This window comes from Panthera uncia, chromosome E1 (assembly GCF_023721935.1).
Source record: "Panthera uncia isolate 11264 chromosome E1, Puncia_PCG_1.0, whole genome shotgun sequence".
Taxonomy (NCBI): Eukaryota; Metazoa; Chordata; class Mammalia; order Carnivora; family Felidae; genus Panthera; species Panthera uncia.
Window position 1 is genome coordinate 12012582 of NC_064814.1, and position 23019 is coordinate 12035600.

The 23019-nt window shown below is 50.5% G+C and overlaps 1 protein-coding gene across 1 annotated transcript; it reads right to left on the reverse strand.

Annotated features, from left to right (window-relative positions):
* Positions 1-8987: 8987 nt before the first annotated feature.
* Positions 8988-20166, reverse strand: CAVIN1 (caveolae associated protein 1). The gene is made up of 2 exons (XM_049636119.1): positions 19526-20166; positions 8988-9768 (listed from the first exon to the last, which is right to left on the reverse strand). Exons 1-2 carry the CDS (start codon positions 19994-19996, stop codon positions 9067-9069), a joined length of 1173 nt encoding a protein of 390 aa, XP_049492076.1. The 5' UTR covers positions 19997-20166; the 3' UTR covers positions 8988-9066.
* Positions 20167-23019: the final 2853 nt, after the last annotated feature.

Below are 23019 nucleotides of genomic sequence, written 5' to 3' on the forward strand. Positions count from 1 at the left end.
GCCACCCCAACAGAGGCCAAGTGAAGCAGAGGTGAGTCATCTTTACTGAACCTTACACAGATTACAAATTCATAAGCAAAATAAATGTTGTTGTTGTTTTAAGCCGGTAAGTTTTGGGGTGGTTTGTTACATAGCGATGGGTAGGGAGGATAAGTTTCCATTGATCTCTTCAGAGAGACTCAGGAACTATAAGCTAGATCAGGAACTGAGACTGATCAGACTTTGTAAAGTTCTAGAAACTTTATTTACTCCCTCTTCCCTGGAGGAATTAGCAGTTGAACTCTAAATCAAGAAGAAGGCATGGCAAAGAAGAGATTTAGACAAGAATCTCGGGGGTGGTAAATGGGTGGCGAGTCACTGCAGTGACCAAAGGAGGCACGGGGCAATCTGTGTATGTGATAGGACCCCCATGGGGCTCGGCAACAGAAGGGCTCACCAGGACTGCCCAACTCCCCCTCACTCAAATAAGAGAAAAGAGCATCTCTCTTTCCTCCTGTCTGAAGGACAGTCCTCCCTCCTCAATATTTTCAAGGCTAAACTCTTTCCCTGTGCTGCTTAAAACATCATTCATGTCATTCTCTCCCTTCAGTGGCTTCCCATAGGATTTAGGATAAAGGAGTTCTGCTTTTTCTCATTCCTGTCAAGGCCCTGCCTATCCCACCAACGTGCCTCCTGCCCACTAAATTCCAGCTAGTCCATTTCCCACCTCAGGGCCTTTGCACATCCCATTCTTGTTCCTTCTCCAGCTTTGGCACAACTAGTTCCTCCTCACCCTACTGGTCTCACTTGCTTAGAGAAGCCTTGTCTAACTACTCCCACCTACAGTTGCTCCCAGCGTGTTAATCACTATGCTATTTCCTGTGGAACTCTTATCACACTCTTCATTTTATTTACCTGTATACAGTCTCTTATCTGTCAGTTCCAGGAAAACAGATCTTACCTGTTTGCTGCTCCCTTGCCTCCTCAGTGCTGGGCATATACTAGGTGCTCAATAAAGACTTACTGAACAAATGGAAGTGCTCTTGGTCCCACTCTTCCCCTCTCTGAGTTTTATTAATTCCCCTCTGCCTCCTGACCTTCTCCACTTATTCTTCACTTCTGTCTCTGAAGATATTCCTTCTTTCCTATCTTGACCCTCAAGTTATCCCTCTTTCCCATCATGTTCCCCATGTCCCCACCCCTGCTTGTGCTACCAAAGTGGCTTCTGCCCTCTTTCTCCATAGGACTGTGCTCTTGAGGGCCACCAAGAATCTCCTCTTACTCAAAGCTAATGTCTTCTTTTTGTCATTTTATTTAACTTTGCTACAGAATGTGGTACTATCAACCATTTCCCCTCCTGTCTCCTCGACATATTTTCCTCCCTTGACCATTGCAGCAGTCCATAGAAGCCATTGCATTAACTAGAAAGCTAATGGAGCTAAAGTGAGACACACTGGGTTTGAATCATGGCTTTGACACAGAATAAACTGTGGAGCCCTGGGCACGTTCCTTACCCTCTCCGAGCCTCAGCACCCACATCTTCAAATAGAGAACATGATTCTGACCTTGGTTAGTTTGCATTAAGATGTTTTTGATGGGGCTCCTGGCTCGCTCAGTTGGTGGAGCATGCGACTCTTGATCTCGGGGTTGTGGGTTTGAGCCCCACATTGGGTGTAGAGATTACTTCAGAAAAAAATAAAATATTTTTAAATAAAAGAATAAAATGTTTTTGATTGGAAGATACTCTCAAGTTAACTGTGAAGCATGGCAGGTAAAACCCAGATCCTGGCAGGGTCCACTGCTTGGGCACCCCACCTATGCAGCAATGTGCCCCTGGGCGGGCTGTTTAACCTCTCTGAGACTCATTAGAGAAGTTGATGAGTATCCTCATCAATGAAATAGGAACTATGAGAGCATCTCCCTCATAGGTTGTTATGACGATTAGATGAGGTAACAAGCAAAGCATTCAATATAGCATCCGGCTCACTGCACCCCTTCAATTTATGTTAGCTATTACTATCTTACGCAAAATAAAAAATCACAAAATTGGAGAGACTTATCAGAAAGAAATTGAGATGGCTCCCAAATTTCAATAAAGAGTTGAACAGCCACACCTTGGGAAGAGCAATTTCAGGAACCTCACAAGAGAGGGTTTTTGTAGAACATCTCACTAAACTTCTACCTTTCCTTTATTATGACCTGAGGCTGCTGCTGAAAATGTTCAGTCTCTGTGGCTGTTGGTTCAAAATTCTAAGTTGATGGCATAGAGGATTTCATTGGCCCAGAAAGGACCAGATATCCATCTTGACAAGGCAGCTGTGAACAGGGGCAGGGGTCCTGGTCACCCAGCAGAGACACAGCCCTGGAAGAAAAGGGCAGGGACTTTTCTGACCAGAGGAGCATCCAATACCCATCAGAATTACCTGAGATAATGTTTATGGAAGTGCCTTACCCAGAAAGATGTCCTTTTCCCTCTCTGACCATCCATGGTCCACTTTGCTGCCCCCACCCCACCATCCCCATGACTTCCTAAGGTTGGGCACTTCTGCCTTTAACTTTTTTTTAAATTTATTTACTTATTGTAAGAGAGAGAGAGAGAGAAAGCGTGGGAGGGGCAGAGAGAGGGGGAGAGAATCCCAAGCAGTCACCATGCTGTTAGTGCGGAGCCCTACACAGGGCTTGAACCCATGAACCGTGAGATCATGACCTGAGACGAAATCAAGAGCTGGACGCTTAACCGCCTGAGCCACCCAGCACTCCTGCTTTTAATTCTAAATTCCATCCTTTTCTCCCTCTGACCCCCCTCCCTTGGCAAACTCATCTATTCCTAGCACCTCAAAGGAACACCTCTCTTCTGACAACTCTTTTGTGCTGAGTCTTACTAGGTGCAGATAAATTACTTTATCTCCTGGGTCTGCAGAAACTTCCTCTGTAAAATGATTCTTACTGTTGCCTCATCTATAAAACAAAACCTCTTACAGTTCCAACATTCCATAATTCTATTAACTGTTCTTTGGTTATGCCTTCTGCTTTCCTGCCCTCTTTGCCTTTCCGCACACTGTTCCCTTTGCCTGGAGAACTTTCCTTGTCCCACATCACTGCTTTCACTTAATTACCACTTTCTGAGTACCTACAATGTTAATGGCTATCTCTTGGGTCCTGCCTGGCTCTCAACAAGTCCTCCTTTCCTGGGGCTTGCTCCTCTCCCCGCTTGCAATCATATACTGAAATGGGTCCTTTCAGCCACGTCTGTATTACATGATCCTTTCCTCCTGGCCATAGATTATTAAATCCAGGATGAACACGGATGTTAATTGCCTTAATCAGATTTTCTTTGCCAGGAATCTGGAATTTGAAACTGAGAGGCATAGAACCTGGGAGCCCTTAGAGTGGAGTTCCATTAATGTCAGCATGTTAGAGAAGGCTATCCATCAACTCCCTCTCAGAAGTCCCTGGAGATGCCCTGATGCCTATTCTTCCTAACTTAGCCATTCAGTGATTCCTTGGAGTCCACAGGGTATCTTGGCAGCCTTCCAACGTAAGCTCCTTTCTCCCATTTGGCCAATGTCTTTTTTTTCTTATATTTTCAACTAAAGAACCATTAACCACTGTGATTGTATTTGAGACACTGTTAGGCTCTGGTGACACAAAAATCATCTAAAATACTGTCTCAGCTCTCTAGCAACATCTATTTGAAATCCTACCCATTTTTAGGATAGCAGCTTAGAAGCCACCTTCCTACTTTAAATGTCCCCATATTCCCCAAGCAGGATTAATCCCTTGCCAGTGTATTGCCATTGCATTTTGCTTTACCTCTCTTACAGTCATCTCTTTGAGCTCTTTTGTACATCTGCCTTTCCCACTAATTGCAAACCCTTTAAAATCAAGAGCTAGATGTGTTGTTTTTTTTAGTTCTTGGCTCCTAGCACAGTATCACAAACAGATCACTGGGAAAGAACATCTGTTGTTTTGTCGGCCTATCATCCTCTCCCCTGTCTGTCGATAACAGCAACCCAATTTTCATTTGGGAAATCAGCCTTTCTCACTCTCTATTCCACGGTTCTAGAAGTGATACATACCCTAGATTTGGTCAGAGGCACAGTGGTTTGGATCTATGACCTAACAGGGCCAATGGACATCGTATCTGTGATTCTGGCCAGAAGGATTTGGAAAGAAACCCTCTTAACTAGGGTTGTTTAGCTGTTAAGCCACAAGCCTGAAGTTATTGATGACTATCTTTACCAGCACATGGGGAAAATCTGATTATTAATAAAACAAACACAGTGGAGGGGCACCTGGGTGGTTCAGTCAGTTAAACGTCTGACTGCTGGTTTCAAGTCAGGCCGTGATCTCACCGTTTGTGAGTTTGAGCCCCATATCGGGCTCTGTGCTGACAGTGCAGAGCCTGCTTGGGATTCTGTCTCCCTCTTTCTCTGCCCGCTCTGCTTGCTCTCTCTCTCTCTCTCAAAATAAATAAAAATAAACTTAAAAAACAAAACAAAACAAAACAGGGCACCTGGGTGGCTCGGTTGTTAAGTATCTGACTTTGGCCCAGGTCATCATCTCATGATTCATGAGTTCGAGTCCCGCATCAGGTGAGCTTCAGCCCTACCTCGGGTGAACCCTGCTTCCCTCTCTCTCTCCCTCTCTCTCTCCCTCTCTCTCAGTCTGTGCCCCGAATTGGGCTCCATGCTGACACCTCAGAGCCTGGAACCTGCTTTGGATTCTATCTCCCTCTATGCCCCTCCCTGGTTTGCACTCTGTCTCTCTCAAAAATAAATAAATGTTAAAAAATGTATATGTGTATTTTTATATATACAAATATATACATATATATATACATATATATATATATGTATATATATATATTTCTTGGAGTGCCTGGGTGGCTCAGTTTTTTGAGCATCCGACTCTTGGTTTTGGTTTAGGTCATGATCCCAGTCTCATGGAATTGAGCCCAGCATCAGTCTCTGTGCTGAACATGAAGCCTGCTTAAGATTCTCTCTCTCTCTTTCTCTCTCTCTCCCCCGCCCCTCTCCCCTGCTCTTTCTCTCTCTGTCTCTAAAATAAAGGGAAAAATATGTATTCCTCTATCTTTACTTATTCTATCTCTGTCTGGCAGTAGTGTGGAGAATGGATTGGAAAAATAATCTATTTTTAAATTATTATTTGAGAGAGAGAGAGTGCATGCATAAGCAGGGAAGAGGGGCAGAGGGAGAGAGATTCTTAAGCAGACTCCACACTCAGAGTGGAGCATGATGTGGGCTCAATCCCACCACCCTGGGATAATGACCTGAGCCAAAAATCAAGAGTCAGAAGATCAACTGACTGAGCCACCCAGGCGCCCTGGAAAGAGAATCTAAAGTCATTTCAAATACTCTGGGTGGGAGCAGATGAAGGTCTGGACCAGTCTAAGACTGACTACAGCTGTTTCCTTCTGACCCCAGTGAAAAGTTACCTCTTTGGAATAGGACTTTGAAGGTACCATTTAAGACCCGATAACTCAATCTGAGACTGTACAGGAACTTCCTTTGATCCTGGGTCACATTTGATGGGATCCTTCGAGAGACAATACCCCTAGTTTATTGTCTGCTTCTAACCCATGGAAATACTGCTAATGATGGGTGGGCAAGTTCATGACTGGTTGGTGGAAAAAGGGCTTTGTAGCTGTGGGACCTTGGAATTCCATAAAATCCGATTGGTAGGCAGTTGACTCTCTCATCAGTGCCTGAAACCAGCCCTCCTCCTCCCCTCAGCAGCAAGGGAAGAGGAAAAGGAGTAAATTCTGATTCAAGGAAGTTTCGGCCCCACACTGTTATGTAAAGAAGGAATGCCATGGAGCAGGAGCCAGCAGAAATGTGGCTGTTCAGAGAATTAGGACTCTTAACAAAGTGGTGCCCGGAATAACACTGGGTAGGGAAGGTACAGCCGAGTCATTCTGCTGCTGGTGGACCAGTGAGGGGCATGGCTTCTAGAAGGAAAGGGGTTTGTGTGTGTCAGGTGCTTTACTGTAGGTAGGAGAAGTAAATGATGGCCCCACTACCCCAGGGCTTTTCTGGTTTCCCTTGTCCTTATTATTCCATAGCTGGGGTCCTGACATCATTCCCTGCTTCTCACAGCTGTACATCTGGATCCCAGAGGAAGAAGGACCCTCTCCTGGCAGGAGGGAAGTTTCCAGGCTCCCGTGCTCTGACTTTTCAGCATCAGTTTTCATTTCTTTTGGTGGGAAGCCAACCCTTTCTGGGAGATTTAGAACTCCAGACTCCACTGTGCTTGTTGCTGGGGGCAGGGGCAGGGGAGTCAAATGCATGGCTCATGAGGAAGGACCCAGCTTGTTTGAGGTAGTGGCAGAAGGCTGGGTTGGAGCCCCAGGAATGACGGTATTTTCATTAGGGTGATTCTGATGCAGGCAGAACCCATGTGATGATTTGAGTCCATTGCTCTAGGAAACCCATAATTTGTGGACAAGGTAGAGCAGGCTGCTTGCTCATGGGGAAGAGAGGCTGCACAGTGAAATCGGTGCCCATCCCAGGATTTTGGGGAGAATTAAATATGCTGTGTGACTATGACTGGCACATATAACACGGACTGGAATCCTTTCTCTAGGACATTCAACCTTCTGAGTCAGGGCCTCTGATTTTTCCCCTCCCCAAACTGCCTCCTCTAGGCCTATGATCTGGAAATGTACATTTGGGAGGAAGCTCAAACTGAGTAGAGTAACTGAGTGTGTCTGGAGGGCTAATGCCTTGACATCAGGGAAGTGGATCTAGACAGTACAGGGTTATAGATTCTTATCAGTCAGACTGTGGAACCAGGCTGCCTGGTTTATAATCCCAGCTCTGCCACTTACCGAGGACTTGACTTTACCAGGTACTTGACTTTAGATGAGTCACCCTGTGTTTCTTCATCTCTAAAAACAGGGATGATGGTAACACTTCACTCCCACTCCCCACCCAGGCAAATGAGGCAGGTTTAAACCAATTGTCTGTGGGCCACCTGGGTGGCACAGTCAGCTAAGCATCCACCTCTTGATTTTGGCTCAGGTCACTATCTCACGTTGGTGAGCTCAAGCCCCGCGTCTTGCTCTGCACTGACAGTGCAGAGCCTCCTTGGGATTCTTTCTCCCTCCCCCGCCTCCACCTAAACAGATAAATAAATAAATAACTTTATACCAACAGTCGTCTCCCTTTTCCCCTCCCTGGCCCCCTCCTGTCCTCTGCAACTGAGCCTATGTAACTGCCTTCAGAGAATATAATCCAACGCAGATCCTTTTAGAAAAGCAGGTTTATTGGTCGGGCTGCTCACCAGGACACAGCAACATGACAGGCTCCCCAGAGCCCACAGGAAACTGTATCTGCCCACAACTCAGGCCCCTCAGCCCATCAGCACCAAGGGACCTTGTCCCACAATCCCCATCCTCCCTCAGCTGAAGAGTCTCCAACCATCCAGAAGAGAGAAGGGAACCAAGAAAACGAGGGGAGAGAAGCAAAGCTTTGTATTGTAAAAAAAAAAGTTTGTGTCCCCAGGCTCCCTCCCTCCACCCCTTAAAACAATTAGCTGCAATTCTAAAAAGCAGAGCAGGGAAGAGGAGGCAGAGGAGGTGGGGGAGAAGGGGAGAAGGAAGCCCTCAGCTCTCTCTGGGCTGTGCTTGAGGGGGAAGGGAGTTGTCCTACCTTCTGACAAGCCACCTTGACTGGGGAGGAACAGGGAGTACTGAAGTGTCCAGAGAAGAACCTGTCAGTGGACTACAGAAATCAGGCTTTCGGACTGGAAGTAGCATCCCTGTCACCACCACCGATCCAGGAGAGGCACCCACAAGGGTAAGGAGGGCTTGACAAGTTTTGCAGCTCCGATACTAGCTCTAGGGAAGGATCTTGAGAAGAAACTGCCAGGAGTGAGCCAAGGCTGGGTTGCTCCATACACTCTCCTCCCCTTCCCCCCTCCAGCTCTCAGCTTGGTGCCCTGGCGGTTTGCACCTTGCTCTCTTTTCCTGGCTGCCTCCCTCCTAACTCCCAGCTCTCCACAGTCTGGTGCTGCCCCCTTCTGGGACCCTCCTTTTCTGGACTTTGAGACATGGGCTGCCACAAGGGGCACCGCCATTCACATCTCAGTTAAGGGACAAAGGTGAGGCTTCCCTCTCTCTTCCCTTTGGATCATTGCTTTCTCATAACTGTCCTCCCTCCTTATTCTGAAAATTGTCCTGCTGTCCTCTGAGAACCCCTCTAAGATGGGATTCTCGTCCTGTGTTTCTCAGGCTGCTAATGAAGAGAATTCTCCTCTCTTCACCCATTTCCACTTTCTACTATTTCCCATTCTCCTTCCTAAAACCACAGCCATGTGCTGCTGCTGCGGATGCATAAACATGTAAGTGTTCTCCACACCAGCGCCCTCCTTCCCCAGGGTGGTACTTAGCTCCAGGCTTCCTTGTTGGGATGCTTTACAGATACCACCTGTGCTAGACTCTCTTTCCAGAATCACAGCTCACTCTGCCTTCTTCCCCCACTGCCGCAGGTTCTCCCAAAAGCTGCTTTTAAGTCCTTCCAGTATGGGGCTTCCGTGTGGGCAAGGGTCCTCTTTGAGATTCACTCTTTCCTTTTATGGTAACTTTGGCTTTGAAGTCTCCAGGGATCAGGATGAGGAAAAAAGAGCTCAGTGAGCAGGAATGACAGCAGTTGGCTGTGAGTGTGAGGTGGAGGTTAGGGGGAAGGCAGCCTACCCCAAAGGGGGGGTGGTGGGGCAACCATGGAAATGACAGCAATTTCCTTTAAGATCCCTGACTTGGACGACCAGGACACGGATCACTCCCCCTCTCCATTCCCACCCAGACTATGCCCAAATTGGGGCTGTTCGTAGAGGAGGCTGCCTCCCTCCCCCATCTTAACAACTTTAAGACTTGGAGGGGTGCACCTTGAGGGGCGGCGTTGTCAATTTAGAAACATCTCAGCCCGTTTGGGGCCGAAAGAGAATGCGATAGAGAAAGTTCCGGGCGGGGGGCGGGGGGGGGGGCGGGGGGGGGAAGGCGGGGGGGGGGGGCAGGGAGAGGCGGGGCGGGGTGGCGCGGCCTCCTGGGCAGAGCCCCGCGTCCGCTCAGTCGCTGTCGCTCTTGTCCACCAGCACGGCGTCCGACTCCTCGGTGATCTCCAGCAGCGTGTGCACGTCGGGGCTGCTCCCGCGCAGCAGGTCGGCCGCCTCGCCGCGCTCCGCTCCTCCCTCGTCGTCATCAGCACCCACCTCCACCATCTCAGTGGCCTTCAGCACCTCCACCTCGCCCTCGCGGATCTTCTTGACGTGGAAGGTGAAGGGCGGCACCTTGTACACCGCCGTCTTGGAGCGCGCGTAGACCACGTGGTCGGGCGTGAAGGACTTGCGCAGCTTGTCTCGCGAGGTCTTGAGCTTCTCGCGTCGCTCGGCGGGGACGAGGCGCGTGCCCAGCTTGTTCATGCGCTTCTCCAGCGTGTGCCGCGTCTTCTCCAGGTTCTCTTTGGTCTTGAGGCGGGTCTTCTCCAGGTTTTCGCGGGTGCGCACCTTGGTCTTCTCCATCTTCTCCTTGGAGAAGGCCTTCTTGAAGTCGTCCACGCGCCGCAGGCCGCTGCGCTTGATGCGCTCGGCGCGCGACTCCTCGATGACCTCCTCCACCTCCACCGCCTCGTCGGAGGACAGCTCGAGCGCCGCCGCGTCCTCCTCGGGCCGCTCGCCTTCGCCCAGCTCGTCGCCCTCCTTCTCGGGCAGCGCCTCCGCTTCTTTCAGCGACTTGCTGATGCTCACCTTGGCCGGCAGTTTCACTTCATCCTAAAAGGAGAGCGGAGCGGAGAGGTGAGGGGCAGAGCGGAGGGTTGGGCAGGGACGTGGGGGACACTGGACGAACCGGAGGCAGGGTGGGGGTGCTCCTGTGGAGTGCCTGGTAGCCGTGAAATCGGCCTGACTCCTTCGTCGGTGTAACCCCAGAGCCTCGACCCTGAGCTGGACACACTGTGTCGGTGTCCAATAAAATGTGTTGAATGAATGTTAACTATGCAGACAGGGCGAGGAGGGAACCGAGCTTCCGGTCAGAGATTGGCTTGTAGTGTAATTGCGCTGGGGCTGATTATCTCTGCAGCCCTCCAACCCTGTCCTATGCCCTACATCCCCCCACCTTATAGGAAAACCACTCCTTACCAATTGCGTCCCAGGGAACACAACTTTTAACTTTGGGAATGGGCAGAGCGCCCTCTGGCGCACGGAGTCCCACACTGCTCTAGCCAAGCCAAAACGCAAAGGGGTTTGGGACGCGGTTGAGGGGTGGAGGTAGGAGGGGGTGAGTTCACAGCCAGTGTCAGGTGACCCCCAGGTAGGGTAGCTTGAAGGCAAGATAAAGGGAGTGCGTTTCCCAGGCCTCAGATAATTTCAGAACCAGTTGTAGGGAAGGAGAGCTGTGCTGCGCTCATGCTCCCCACCCTTGACCTCCACATACTGATTTGCTCCAGCAGTGGTCATTCCCCCCCTTCCCCCGCCCCCCCATTGTAGAAATTGAAGGAGGAAAGAGGAGGAAGCTGGCTGGCTGGCAGCCAAGAGCATGTTTTCTCCCCAACATGGACATTAATGGTTCTGACTTCCCAGCCTTAGAATGGAAGGGAAGCATTACTTTTTCCATTCTTGTTTCTTTTTCCCCCAGACTGGAGCTCAAGGAGACAGGAATAGGGTAGTGGTCCCAGATTCCTTGAGATCTGGAGTTCAGAGCCAGTTCTTCCCTCTTCCCCTGGGAGTACCTAGCACCAACACTGTTTTCCATTCTGGGAAGATTTTCCAAGGTCTTGACTCTGGGCCAACATTTCAGAATCCCAGGATCATCCCCCACAAGAAGGTAGGGGAGGCTGATTATAGAAAGGGAAAGAGGGCACAACCCAGAACATAAACATAAACCCAGATCTCTTTGGCCCAGACTCGTTTTAGGGACTTCAGATGAAGGAATGAGAGACAGTCGTTTTGCAAAGGGTTTTCTGAAGATTGTTTCCCAGAATTGTAAGGAAATCCCATCTGAGAAAAATGAGGCAACATGAGTTGACCCCTCTCATAACACACACACGCACACACACACACACACGCCACTTGGTATCTCAGAGCCACCTGCTACAGAAATTCCTTCCCCAGCCCCCAACCTCTTTCCTCTTCCCTCCCATCCACATCCCCGCCAGAGTTTCCTGGTTTACACTGAAAACTAGGAACACCCCCTCCCAACTTCCTTCCCTCCCTGTCAATAGCATTAGCAAGGACAAAGACAGAAAGCTAGCTCCACCTCTTCTCCCAAACTGGGCACAGCAGTGCTGGGCATCAAGCCACCTCAAGCTCTCATTACTCAACTACACCTCCCAGCAGGCAAGGTGATCTGGGCTCAGGGCATGCTGGGACTTGTAGTCTCCACCTGCCATAGCTGGCTTGGTATAGTCATTCTGTCCATCCCTCTGCCTCTTATCATTCACAGAGGCATTGAAGGGTGTTTTCCTTGATCTCAGTATAAGGGTGTCCCAACCTGTCTTAACATTCTTTCTCATTTGCAGTTGTACCCTTTGGGTGTCCTCTTTACAGTCACGTCTCTCTGCCTGCTATTTGAGTCCTCTCTTTTACACACCATTCTACGACTCTCCATGATCGAAACTCCGGGCTACCTCTTCATCCCTCTCCACCCAGCATTTACCTGCAGCTCCACTATCAAAAACATTTCAGCTCTGATCTCTCCTTCACAAGCCTGTCTAAAACCCCACACACGCTCCACCAAAGGGTAGTGGAGAACCCCGCCTTTCACTAAGCTCAGACAATGTGGATGGGGTAGGGAAGGATTAGGGTGATGGGCGGGGAATAATCAGGAAACAGTCCCAGCTGCTGGAAAACAAATCAACATTGTTTCCCTGCCCCACTCCTAGCATCCCTGATACCCCCCTCCCACACCCACTCCTGTCCCTCCCCACCCCCTAAAGGCTGAGCTGACTGGTTTTCCTGGCCTCTGGCTTCCTAGATTAAAGGTGTTTGCCAGCTGAACTTGGAAGTGAACAGGGCTAGGGACAGCGTTGCAGGCTTCTTGTAGCCAATTCCATCTTCCTTGTTTCTGATGAAAAGTCTCAAATATAACATCAGGGAGTATTCCCAGTGAAAGGAGGTTTATTCTTGGATTTGGAGGTGTCTCCCCCAGTCCAGAAACGTATGTGGGAATATAATAACCCCATTCATTGTAGGTCTCCTCCAGAGTGATGGTTTACACCAGAGGAGCTGCCTTCTTGGTGGAACGTCCCTGGGGTGGGGGAAGAAACAACTCAACCTAAGTCCCTGGACAGTGTCCAGTAGACTGGCTCTGGAAAGGGTATACCACCATGACTTCAGCTTTTCTCCTCCATTAATGGATTTTCTCTTTTCTCCCCCTTTCCAAGCCAGGTTTCCCCTATGACTCACAGCCTTGGAGTGCTGTCTTGGGCCCACCCAGCCTGCCTGTTGCTACAACAACTACCAACACAATTCCAAAGCACCTCCCCTCACCCTGGGCCACACACTGGCCAGGCATCCTTGTCCCACCCCTACTTCCCTGGCAGAGCTCCTTCACCAAAGGAAGGGCCTCAGGCAGGGGGGGAGGTCTCTGTGTGTTCTGTTTTCACGTTTTTATTAAACAAAACCACCACTCCCAACAGGATTGGTTTCCAGAGTTACCTTTAATGACCAGGTCTGAGCAAAAGCATGCATAGATCCCTTTGCCCCCCACCAAGCACACATAGCTCTCCAACCCAGGAAGGCACCAGTCCAGGGTGAGTTTCAGGAGCCCCAGGGAGGCTCCCCGCCCCTTCTACTCCTCTCCCCAACCCTGCTGTATAAACTGAAGATCCTCTGGCTTAGGAAGAAGACTGTAATATGATTACAATTTAATCGAGCACCTATTATGTGCCTGATCCAGGCATTCACATTTGTCAGGGAAAAGGGGACAATGTCATATGGATATAAGTAGGAGCCTTTCTTTTTTCTTTCTTTCTTAAAAAAAAAAATTTTTTTTTTTAAGTAAGCTTTACACTCAGCGTGGGGCTTGAACTCACAACCCCAAAATCAAGAGTCACATCCTCTACTGACTGAGCCAGCCAAGCGCCCCAGGAGCCTTTCTTAGCTTAGAGCTCTGTCCCCAACTTCTGCCCAGGAATGGCCAGAGAAGACGACTTTGGAGAGTTAATTCAGAGACCTAGGATCTGCTCAGAGACTAAGTTAGAAGAGGGTACTAGACTTGGGGAGAGGTGGAAGAGAGGGAAAGTTGTAAAAACTCAGGATCATTACTTTAGATTGCTGAGACAAGGGGTGAGAGAAACCAAAGGCAAAAAGGGTCCTTTCTGTTAGAGCAGGATTCTCAACAGGGGTAATATTGCCCCCAAGAGGGTGGAAATGGATTATTGAGGGGAGGGGGGATTTTAGTGCAATAGTTTGTAGTGCTCAGAGTCCTGGTGCATACACAGATACATAGCATATCTGTAGTATTAAGATTTCGTGGAGGAGGAGACTGGGGGAAAAGAACGTCTAAAAAGACTCCTTAGAAGGATGGTTATGGGAGGAAAAAAAAGAAGAAGAAAGAAAGAAAAAGTTGAGGAAACACTCTTGTGCTATAGGGAAGCCAAAGGATCCAAGCCAGAGGCAGCTAAAATGCCCCTCCATCCGGCCTCTCGGAGTTGGCAGCTTTTGGGTGCCCCGCCCAAGGCAGGATCTGGCAAACATAAGGGATCCCTTTGCAAAACATTTTCTAAAAAAAAATGGAAAAAATCAGTGTAAATGTTTTCCTCAGCTACAGGGAGGGGGTGGACAGGGCACAGAACAGACCCCAGGCCTGGGCCTCATGAGGGCCCTCTCCAGAGAAGCTTTGAGCCAAGCTGGCCTGTCCCAGAGGAGGAGTCAGAAGGGGAGTGGGAAGGAGAATCAGATGCCATGGCACAGTTTCATGCAATTTCATGCAGGGCAACACTGGATGCAGCTCAAGGATGGTGTTTGGAGTGTCTGCTATTAAGACAGAAACCAAGAGGTAGGGGAGGGCCCCGTCCCTTCACCTCCCACCCCATTGCACACAACACATTCCCCTGAACTCTGCATAATGCGAGAGCGTTTTCACAATGCCCGCCACCCACCCATGCTTGGAAGAGGCCTGCCATCCGGACACTGACCACTGCTAGGCAGTGAGCTGATGGTGGACTGGAGTGACCCCCCATGCCCACATCACCCCGGAGACCCTAAGTGCCCCCACCGGCTGCTGGCTCCTCTGGGGTGGGCAGAGGCACAGGCTCTGGGTAATAGGGTAGTGTCCTAGGCGTCTGGTCAAAGGGTGGGAGTTCAGGCACTGTCTCAGGCTTCAGGTCAAAGGGCTCAGTCTCAGGCAGAAGGTCAAAAGGCACGATCTTGGGTGTGGCCGGGTCAGAGGGTGCTTTCAGCTTCTTCTTGGGCTAAGATGAGGAAAAGGGGTTTAAATGGGGCTTGAGATGGGTGCGGATGGGGTTGAGAGAAAGAGGCCTTAGTGGGCATGCGGAGTTGGAGCTAGTGAGTAGGGGGAGGGGAGTACAACATGTATTAGGATGGAAAGGAACCACATTTTAAATGCTTCATCACAAGGGCCCTGGGGTTGAAAGTGGGACACACTCAAGCCCATGATTAATAAACACAATTTAAACAGACGCCTCTCTCCCTCCCTCTAGAATCTTCCCCAGTCCCATCCTTGGCCTCCTACCTTCTATCCCTACCCAGCTGTGGTCTTAGGATGATGTTATTGAAGGCTGGCGTGAGGGGGTAAGAGGCTGCTGGGGGTGGAAAAGGAGTCCTCTAAGAGGCCAGTTATTGACTCTAGCTGTGGAGGCTCTGATGAGTGAAAAAGAAGGCGAGTAGGGGAACAACTCCACTGTCTTCAGAGTCCTATGCTGCTGATCCCAGTTCTTGTTATTCCTCTGGGGCAGGGTGGGCACTGGGTGCCACCCCGGATAAGGAGAGGGAGGGGCTTGGAAGAGGGATGTTCTGGCTATTTCCCTTTGGCCACATCCCCACCTCTTGCCTCCCTTGCCACCCCTCCCCCTCCCCACGCCTGGGATATCAAAGCCTAAAATGCACAGAGAAATCAGGAAAAAAACCAAGCTATTTTTATGACAGGTGGGAACCTATGTAGGTCCTACATCCTGGGGACCTAGTGTTAGCGCCTATTCTCCCTTCTGAGGGGCTGAGCTGCCACTCTTGCTTTGGACCATCAGAAGTCAGGGAGAGGGACAGTTAGGGGCATCACCAGACTCCAGTGACAGGGTAGGGGCCTACAGCCACAAAAACACAAAGCAGCAGATGCCAGCCCACCCTGTGGAGTACAAGGAGAAGGGGCAAGTGACAGGGAGGCCAAGGAGAAAGCCAGCTTGGTCCTGTCATAACTAGATGCAGAGTCCATGCCAGGGGACATCCCCATACTGGCCAGGGAGCTCCACACCTTGTCCTCTGCACCCCTCCCCTCCCACTGTCATTGGGTCACTGTCATTGGTCATTGCCTCTACTTCGGCACTATGAGGCTGAGCAGCTAATGGCCACCAACCTTAGCCACTCTTAGCCAGTATTGCATATGTGTGCACATGTGGGTCTACACACACACACAGTACCCTGAGTGCCAGAACCCTGCAGCTATCTCCCTTACAGAATGAAGGAGCCAGAACTAATCCTCTGTTGGAATAACCTGCACCCTGACTTCTGCTGCAGAGCCCAGGAATGGAAGGAGGAATTGGGGAATAGAAAATATAGCAGAATAAGGGGTACACTTGGATTCTTGCCCCCGCTTTGACCCTCACTAACTTCAGCGACAGTAGGCAAGTGACTTCCCCTCTCTGGGCCTCCACTTCCCCAGCTACAAAATGAAAGAGCAGAAATTGATGATCTCTGAAGTATCTTCCAGCTTAAAAGTCTGTAATGACAGAATAATGAAATATTCACAATAGTATGGTTCAATAAAATGGAACAAACCACCCCTCATCTCTGAGGTAGGTTGCCTAGCAACAGTATCCTCTCATTTCTATCAGTTGCTTACTCTGTGCCATTGCATCCCTTTTTGATTTTGACCTTTACAATAGTCACATTTTACTTACTAAAAAAAAAAAAAAAAGGGAGAGAGAGAGAGAAAAAAAAGAAAGGGAAAAAAAACAGAGGGAGGAGAATTATTTTCCTTTGGTCTTAGGAATGCTTCCCAAAATACCCTCCTGCTTTGGAGCCAGTGACCAGGAAAAACTCCGCTTTTTTGAGGAAGGATGTGGTAAGCACTCTTTCCGTGGCCACTAGGCTTAGAGGGATGAGAGGGACAAGAGCCCCACATTGGAATATTTGGGGACAAAGCTTATGAGTTCTTCTGGATCGAGGGAGCCCTGATTTGCTTCAAGTCCAGGAAGAAGCTAGAATTTAGGTTAGGATTTGGGAGGAAAAGCCAACAAGCCCTCATTCCAGCCTTGGTGCCCTCGTCTTTAAAGCCCATGAGCCTTTAATCCCTTAAGTGCTTCCTGGTTCTATCCTCAAGTCCTTGGAGTAGGTCTGATGGGTCCATGTGTAGGTCACTGTCCCATCAAAACTGCTCCAGAAAATTTCTTTCCATTTTAGCCCCCTTTTCTGTGCTCTAAACACTAATAGTATCCAAATCATTGTCAGGAAGAGTTGGTTCTTTAATGATCACTACCCCTCCTGTTTGTGGTGTGCCCACAATCTGCCTGATCTTCCCAGCAGTTAGTTCTCAGTCCGCTGACCCCTAGCCACTGGTAGAATTTGCTCTTTGCATTCACTGGCTGTTGCCTAGCCAGGTGTCACCTGATAGGAAGGGATGCCAAACTGCTAGTTCTTTAGGGAGATAGGGAAATGCCAGAGGACAGTAATGACTCAGAAGTGGGTTCAGGGTGGAGGCTCTGATATCCTGGGATGGAGGGTGCTGAATTTCATGGTGGCGGGGTGGGGGGATCAAACATAAACTTAACCTATGAACTCATTGCGCCTAGCAGTTCCTTGAATATGGGGTGAAGCCACATAAGTCATTCCTTTCTTTATCCCCCAGAAAGAAAATATAGGCGGCCAGATGACCTGATCCCACAGTGGGGGCCTTCTCCCTCCTTTCATTCTCCCCTCCACCGTGCCCCCAGTGCCACATCATCACCTCCTACATCTGCAGTGGGGAATACAGCATCCCCTCCCCTGTCGCCACTCTGGAGAACTCACACTCTCCCAGGCCTTTCTCCAAGCCTCTGTCTCAGCTTGGCCACCCAAGCATCCTACCCCTCAGCCTGACTACCATAAATGCCGCCGCCCCCAGTCTTCCCTATTAGGTCTGCCAAGGCGCAAAGCTATTTTTACCTCATTCTCTTCCCAGGCATCCAGACTCAGGGAGGAGCAGCCTGTGCTTTTCCTTTAGCAGCACAGTACCCTACACCCTCACCCCTACCTGGGACATCTGCTCTGCAGCTCAGGGAAGTGCTGTTTCAGGGAAGCCCCACCCCTGTTGCTGGAATCTTTTCCTTACCTCTGAGTTCCTCTCCAGGTTGGAACCATGTTATTTCTTAGTTATCTCTCCTGTGGTTTGGGGGCTTAGGTCCCCGGCTTGTGCCATTCTTTCTACCTCAGCCTTCTGCCTCCCACTGGCCCTGGTTTAGTTCAGATGCAGTCAAAGCCACCCTGTGATTAGACCCCCTTCCCCCACCCCCACAGACACAAGGTGTATAGAACCCTGCCAGCTGCTAAAGGGAGTCATGACGATGCCACTGGCCCCTGCACAGGAGTTTTTCTCCTCAGTACCCGCCCTTCTCTCAGCATCTCAACCTTTGACAGTTTTACCTCAAGGCCAAGAACTTTTCCAGGTTCTGCGGTCTGGGATATTTAGAGTGAGGAGGGTAACCTATCCAAGCCCTTCGTGGCAACTTTCTAGCACACAAGGCTCTGGAGAAAAGAGCTGGCTGGCTGTCCCGGACCCCCGGGTGTTCTTTCCTTCGTTTCCCCCCCCCCCCCGCCCAGTGCTAATCCGATCTCTTTTAAGAATCTTTCACACACACATTCCTTGGAGCAGTTAGAGTAAGTGGAAACAACTCTAGACAAACATTTTCTACGAGATGGTGCTATATTGGGGGAGGGGGGCTCACTTCTTGAGCCACTTGGGAGGAGTCCCTGGGCATTGGAAGGAGGGGGAGAGTACCACTTCTGTCTCTGTCCCAACACCACCTCCTCAGGTGCCAGTTCGCCGTTCTCCCTGTGTCTACACAGGATGCAGGTCTCAAACACTGCATCTCTCTTAGCTCCTCCTAGAGAGACCAAGGCAAGGACCTCACTGAATCCCAGAGGTTTACTCAGAACCTGGCTGACCAGGCCCTGGTGCAGTCAGTGAAACCACAGATCCCTGACAGGTTTTCTCTCCTAGGGGGTGTGGGAAATCTAGCCTTCCTTTTCCTTACATTCCTTCTGTAGGGAGAGGAAGGGGCAGAGGGAGCATAGACCAACCCCTTCACCCCCTTGGTCTCACCTCCTTGGGGTGGGAACAGCAACCAGGCCTGCAGGAAGCAGAGCAGGCGACACTGGGCACATTCCCACCCCACCAAAGATCACCAAGCCCTTAGCTCAGACCCACTTCTAATGGGATCGGGGAGAGATAAGCGGAGAGGACCAGCAACACTGAAATTTCCAGGTTTATTTGGGGTTATGATTAAAAAAAAAACCAAAAAAAAACCATTTTTAACAGGGCGGGAGAAACCAGGAGAGGTGCATAGGAAGCAACAAGCGGCCTGGGCGGGGCCTGGGGCGCGCCAGCCTCCTCCCGCAAGTCTGCCCGCTGCTAGGCGGTCAGGGAGGCAAGCGGGGTGATTCTCCGCGCCTAGATTGCGGGACCGGCCGGGGCCCTCTTGCACTTCTCACAACGCACCCCGCTCCCCCTCCCCTCGCGCCTGCTTCCATCCGGCAAAGGGTTCGGGCGCGCTGCCAGCATCCTCAAGGTCCTGAAAGTGCCGGGAGGGCCAGGAGCAGATCGCAGCGAGGGGACGCGGCGGTAGCCGAGGCCCACGCGAGGGCGCGGGGTCCGGGGGCGTGTGCTGGCGGTCGCGTCCCTCGCCTGGCGCAGCCCCCGCCGGTGCGTGCCTGAGCCCTGAATCACCCGCTATATCGGGCGAACAGCGCCGGAGGCCCCAAACCCGGGCCGCGCCGCCAGTGTCCGTTTACAGCGGGCCCACCGGCCGCCAGGGACCCCTGGCTTTTCCCAAAACCTCCGCCAAGTAGGTAGACTTGACAGAGCCGAGCTGGGAGCGGTCTGTGATGGGGAGCGTCCCCGAGTCCAGCCCCCTAACTAGGTTGCGAGTTTGTCACCCGAAGGAGGGGGTTAGGTGATCAGGCACGGGGTGCACAGCGCGCCCCTCCGCGCCCCACAGAAATCCGCCACCCACCCCACCCCTCTCTAGCGGCGCTCGCCGGAAGGAGGGTGGGTCCTCCGGGCCAGGCCAGGCTGGCGGGAGCTCAGCACCGCGGGCAGGTCCCCCCACCCCAAGCCCTAGAGACGCTGGGCCGGGCGCGGTCCTTCCCGCCAGCTCACCTGGTAGATCATGACTTTAAAGTTGCGGCGCCGAAGCAGCTCCGCCTCGTTGACCTCCAGCTTCTTGATCTGGCCTGCCTGGCGCTCCAGGCTGCCGCGCACGGTCTTCACGTTGACGCTGACCTTGCGCACCTTCTCCAGCAACTTGCTCACGGTGTTGCTGGTGGTGGCGTGTGCCTTGCCCAGCTTGCTCAACTCGCCCTGGATGCTCTGCACGGCGCCCTCCATCTCCGCCTGCCGTTCCTCCAGCTGGGCTTGGGTCAGCTGGATCTGGTCGACGGCGCCAATGATTTTGTCCAGAAGGCTCAGCACCAGCACGCCGTTCACCTGGTCTGACTTGATCAGCTCCTCGGAGCCGGCCCCTGACGGCTCCTCCGCCGCTGGCGCCCCCGTAGGGGAGGACCCCGGGTCCCCGACTTCGGGGTACCCGGGAAGCGGCTGCTCGATGATATGGAGCTGGGTGTCCTCCATGACTACCCGGAGCCGTGCGGGGCCGGCCGGGTGGAGCTGGAGCTGGAGCCCGAGCCCAGGAGAGGAAGAAGAGCGGGAGGGGGAAAAGCGAGAAAGAGCGGAGAGCCGAGGAAACTCGAGCCACGTCCGTGCGCACCGGGACGGTGGCCAGAACTGTGGGGCGGGGAATCGGTGAGCTCCCGGGCTCCCGGGCCAAACCCCGGAATCTCGTCGCCCATTGGCTGGCCCCACCCCAGAAAGGGAGGGACCGGGGCAGAAGGGGAGACCGATGGTGGGGAAGGGGGGCGGCCGAGGGGGACCCAAGAGCCGAGCGCCCCACCCTTCCCAGGATGGTTGGAATAGTTGGAGCGGAGACTAGGGCCTCGGCTGCCAGCGGAGGCCGCGCAGCGGGACTGGGGCGGAGGAATGTGAGCTGGAAAGGGAAACAGGTCCTAGAGTGGGCCTCTCCTTTTCCCTCCCGCTTTTTTTTTTTTTTTTTTTTTTGCTTACCCACAAACCCACCTCAGCCTTTGAAGTTCTAGAGCGGGGAGTCAAATAGAACTTGAGATCCTAAAATCGTGTGGAGAATATCGTATTTGCCTGTGCACAGTTTTTGAGAGGGAAAAAAATCCATGGCTTTCACAGTATTTTCCAAGGTGCCAATACCTCCCCCACGACCAAGTTACCACCCAGTGTTCTAAAAGTTTGAAGGGTTCTGGGGTGTCTGGCTGGCTCAGTCAGTAAAGCATGGAACTCTTGATCTTGGGATTGTGAGTTCAAGACCCACTTTGGGTGTAGGAATTACCTAAAAATAAAATCTTAAAAAATAATAATAATAAAAGCTTGAGGGGTGGTTTGGGGAAGGGAGAACTTAGATTAGTTGGTGAGGGGCTGTGAAGTTCCTAACAGAGTAGGAGTGAGATGGACAGTAAAATAGGAAGTAAAGCCTTTTACCAACCTCTCACTCTCTTTAAAAACCACTTTTCCGGGGCACCTGGGTGGCTCAGTGGGTTGAGCATGGGACCTTGGCTCAGGTCATGATCTCATGGTTTATGGATTTGAGCTTTGCATTTGTCTCTCTGCTGTCAGCTCGGAGCCTGCTTTGGATCCTCTGTCCTGCTCTCTCTGCCTCCCCTCCCCCAAATAAACAAATATTAAAAATAATCACCTTTTCCTGTGTTTCTCCCTGCCAGAGGCCTAGCTGACATTAACTTCAGAGAGCAGGACCTAGGAGTTTATCTACCTCTCTGATCCAGAGACTGGCCCTTAGCAATAAGAGAGATCATCAAATCCCACCTCCTCATTTGACAGACAGGAACACGAGGGCCTAGAGAGGGCAAGTGACTTGCCAGAAGTACCCACAGGTTAGCCTTGGCTTGGTGCTTGGTGCTCTAATCAGGCCCCTGGACTCCTCTCTTGCTTTTTCTACCTTAACACTCTGCCTTTCTTTGAGACAGGGATAGGCAGACATGGCCACCCATGCATGCTGGTTTTGAGCACGCAGTCCTGAGTATTGACTACAGATATATTTTCAACCGTGATGGGTACCAAGGACCAGAACCAAGGAGGACTCAGAAGTCTAGAGAAAAAGAGGCTGCCCGTGCTCCCCCATTTTGCTCTCCAGCACAGCACTGGACCATGAGTTCCCTGGAGTGACACCAGCCCTCTTTCCCCCAGAAAAGCTACAAACCTTTTCCCTGGTTAGGAAACCAAGCTTGGGTTTCCCCAGCTGGATAGATGATGGCCTTGGCAAAAGGTCACTTCTAGTCTGGCATGCATTATCATTAGGAAGAGTGAAAAACTGCCCAGTGGGGCCTTAGACCACAACAATCCATTCAGAGAACCCACCAAGCCAGAAAGGAGCTGAAGAGTTCAGTGTATCTGGGACAGTCCAAGATAGCCCCAATGACTAGCAGATATATATCTGCAAGAACTGACAGATTACCAATTTATTTTAGAATTTAAGAGAAAATATTATAGCAGTTTAAGTTGCTTCTGTTGAGGATTGATAAGACTTCTAGAAAAAAGAAGAGTGACAGTAGAAAACCTTATAGCCCTTCATAAGGTTCTTATTTTTTTTAAGTAATCTCTACCCCCCAATGTGGGACTTGAACTCACAACCCCGAGTTACATGCTCTTCCGACTGAGCCAGCCTAGTGGCCCAGTTTCTTATTTTTTTTTAAATGGTTAGATTATTTTCACAGGTGACATACAAGATACAGATTTTGAATAGGACACAAAGAAATAGAGTGAAAAGAACTTTTCTTTCTACTCTTGTCTGCACAACTAATTTCTCTCCCAAGATACAAACTGTTACTATTTTCTTGTGGAAACTTCTATAGAAATACATATTTAAATATACTGCTACATATGTATGCTCAGCACTTTGCTTTTTTCAGTTAATAACATACCTGGAAGATTGTTCCATGTAGCGTGTAGAACTGACTTGTTTTCCAATGTATGGATGTACTAATTTAGCCAATTCTGTATCAAAGAAGATTCAGACATTACGATTTAAACCTTACAGCAGATGAGGGAGACACTGAAGAGGAGTTTTAGTGGTTGATTTTGTGGTTGTATGCTTGCTAAAAGGAATTAAGTCCATGCCATTCTGGCTTTCACATTAGGAAAATATTTCTGTTCTTCAAAAAGGAATGTCAGTGTTTGTGGATGAGTCAAATTATGTCCCGGGATAGTCCAGTGAATACATCTCTGACTCATCTGACGCCTTAACAGAGAATTTTGCAGAAAGGGCCCTACCCCTGCATTCCTACCTCCAAGAAACGTGTGCATCAACAAGTTTCTCTGCTCTTCTTCCTACTAGATGTCAGCTAAATCCAACAGGGGGCGTGCTGAGCCTTCTTGCATTGGCTTTATCAATCCTGATCCCAAGAAATGGAGCCCAAGAAGAGCCTTACCAGAGGGCTTCACTCCATTTCAGTGAAAATAATCACTTTCTCTTCATTTGCAATTGTGTTCAGTATGCCATCGCTTGCATTCAGGGTTGATGCTTTGCATTTTCCACTGCTGTCTCTACTTGCTGA

Excerpts from the sequence above, each read along its gene's own strand:
- CAVIN1 (XM_049636119.1), bottom strand. The coding sequence starts at position 19,996 with ATGGAGGACACCCAGCTCCATATCATCGAGCAGCCGCTTCCCGGGTAC. Across the intron at positions 9,769-19,525 it reads TTAAAGTCATGATCTACCAG|GATGAAGTGAAACTGCCGGC; the intron begins GTGAGCTGGCGG and ends CTCTCCTTTTAG.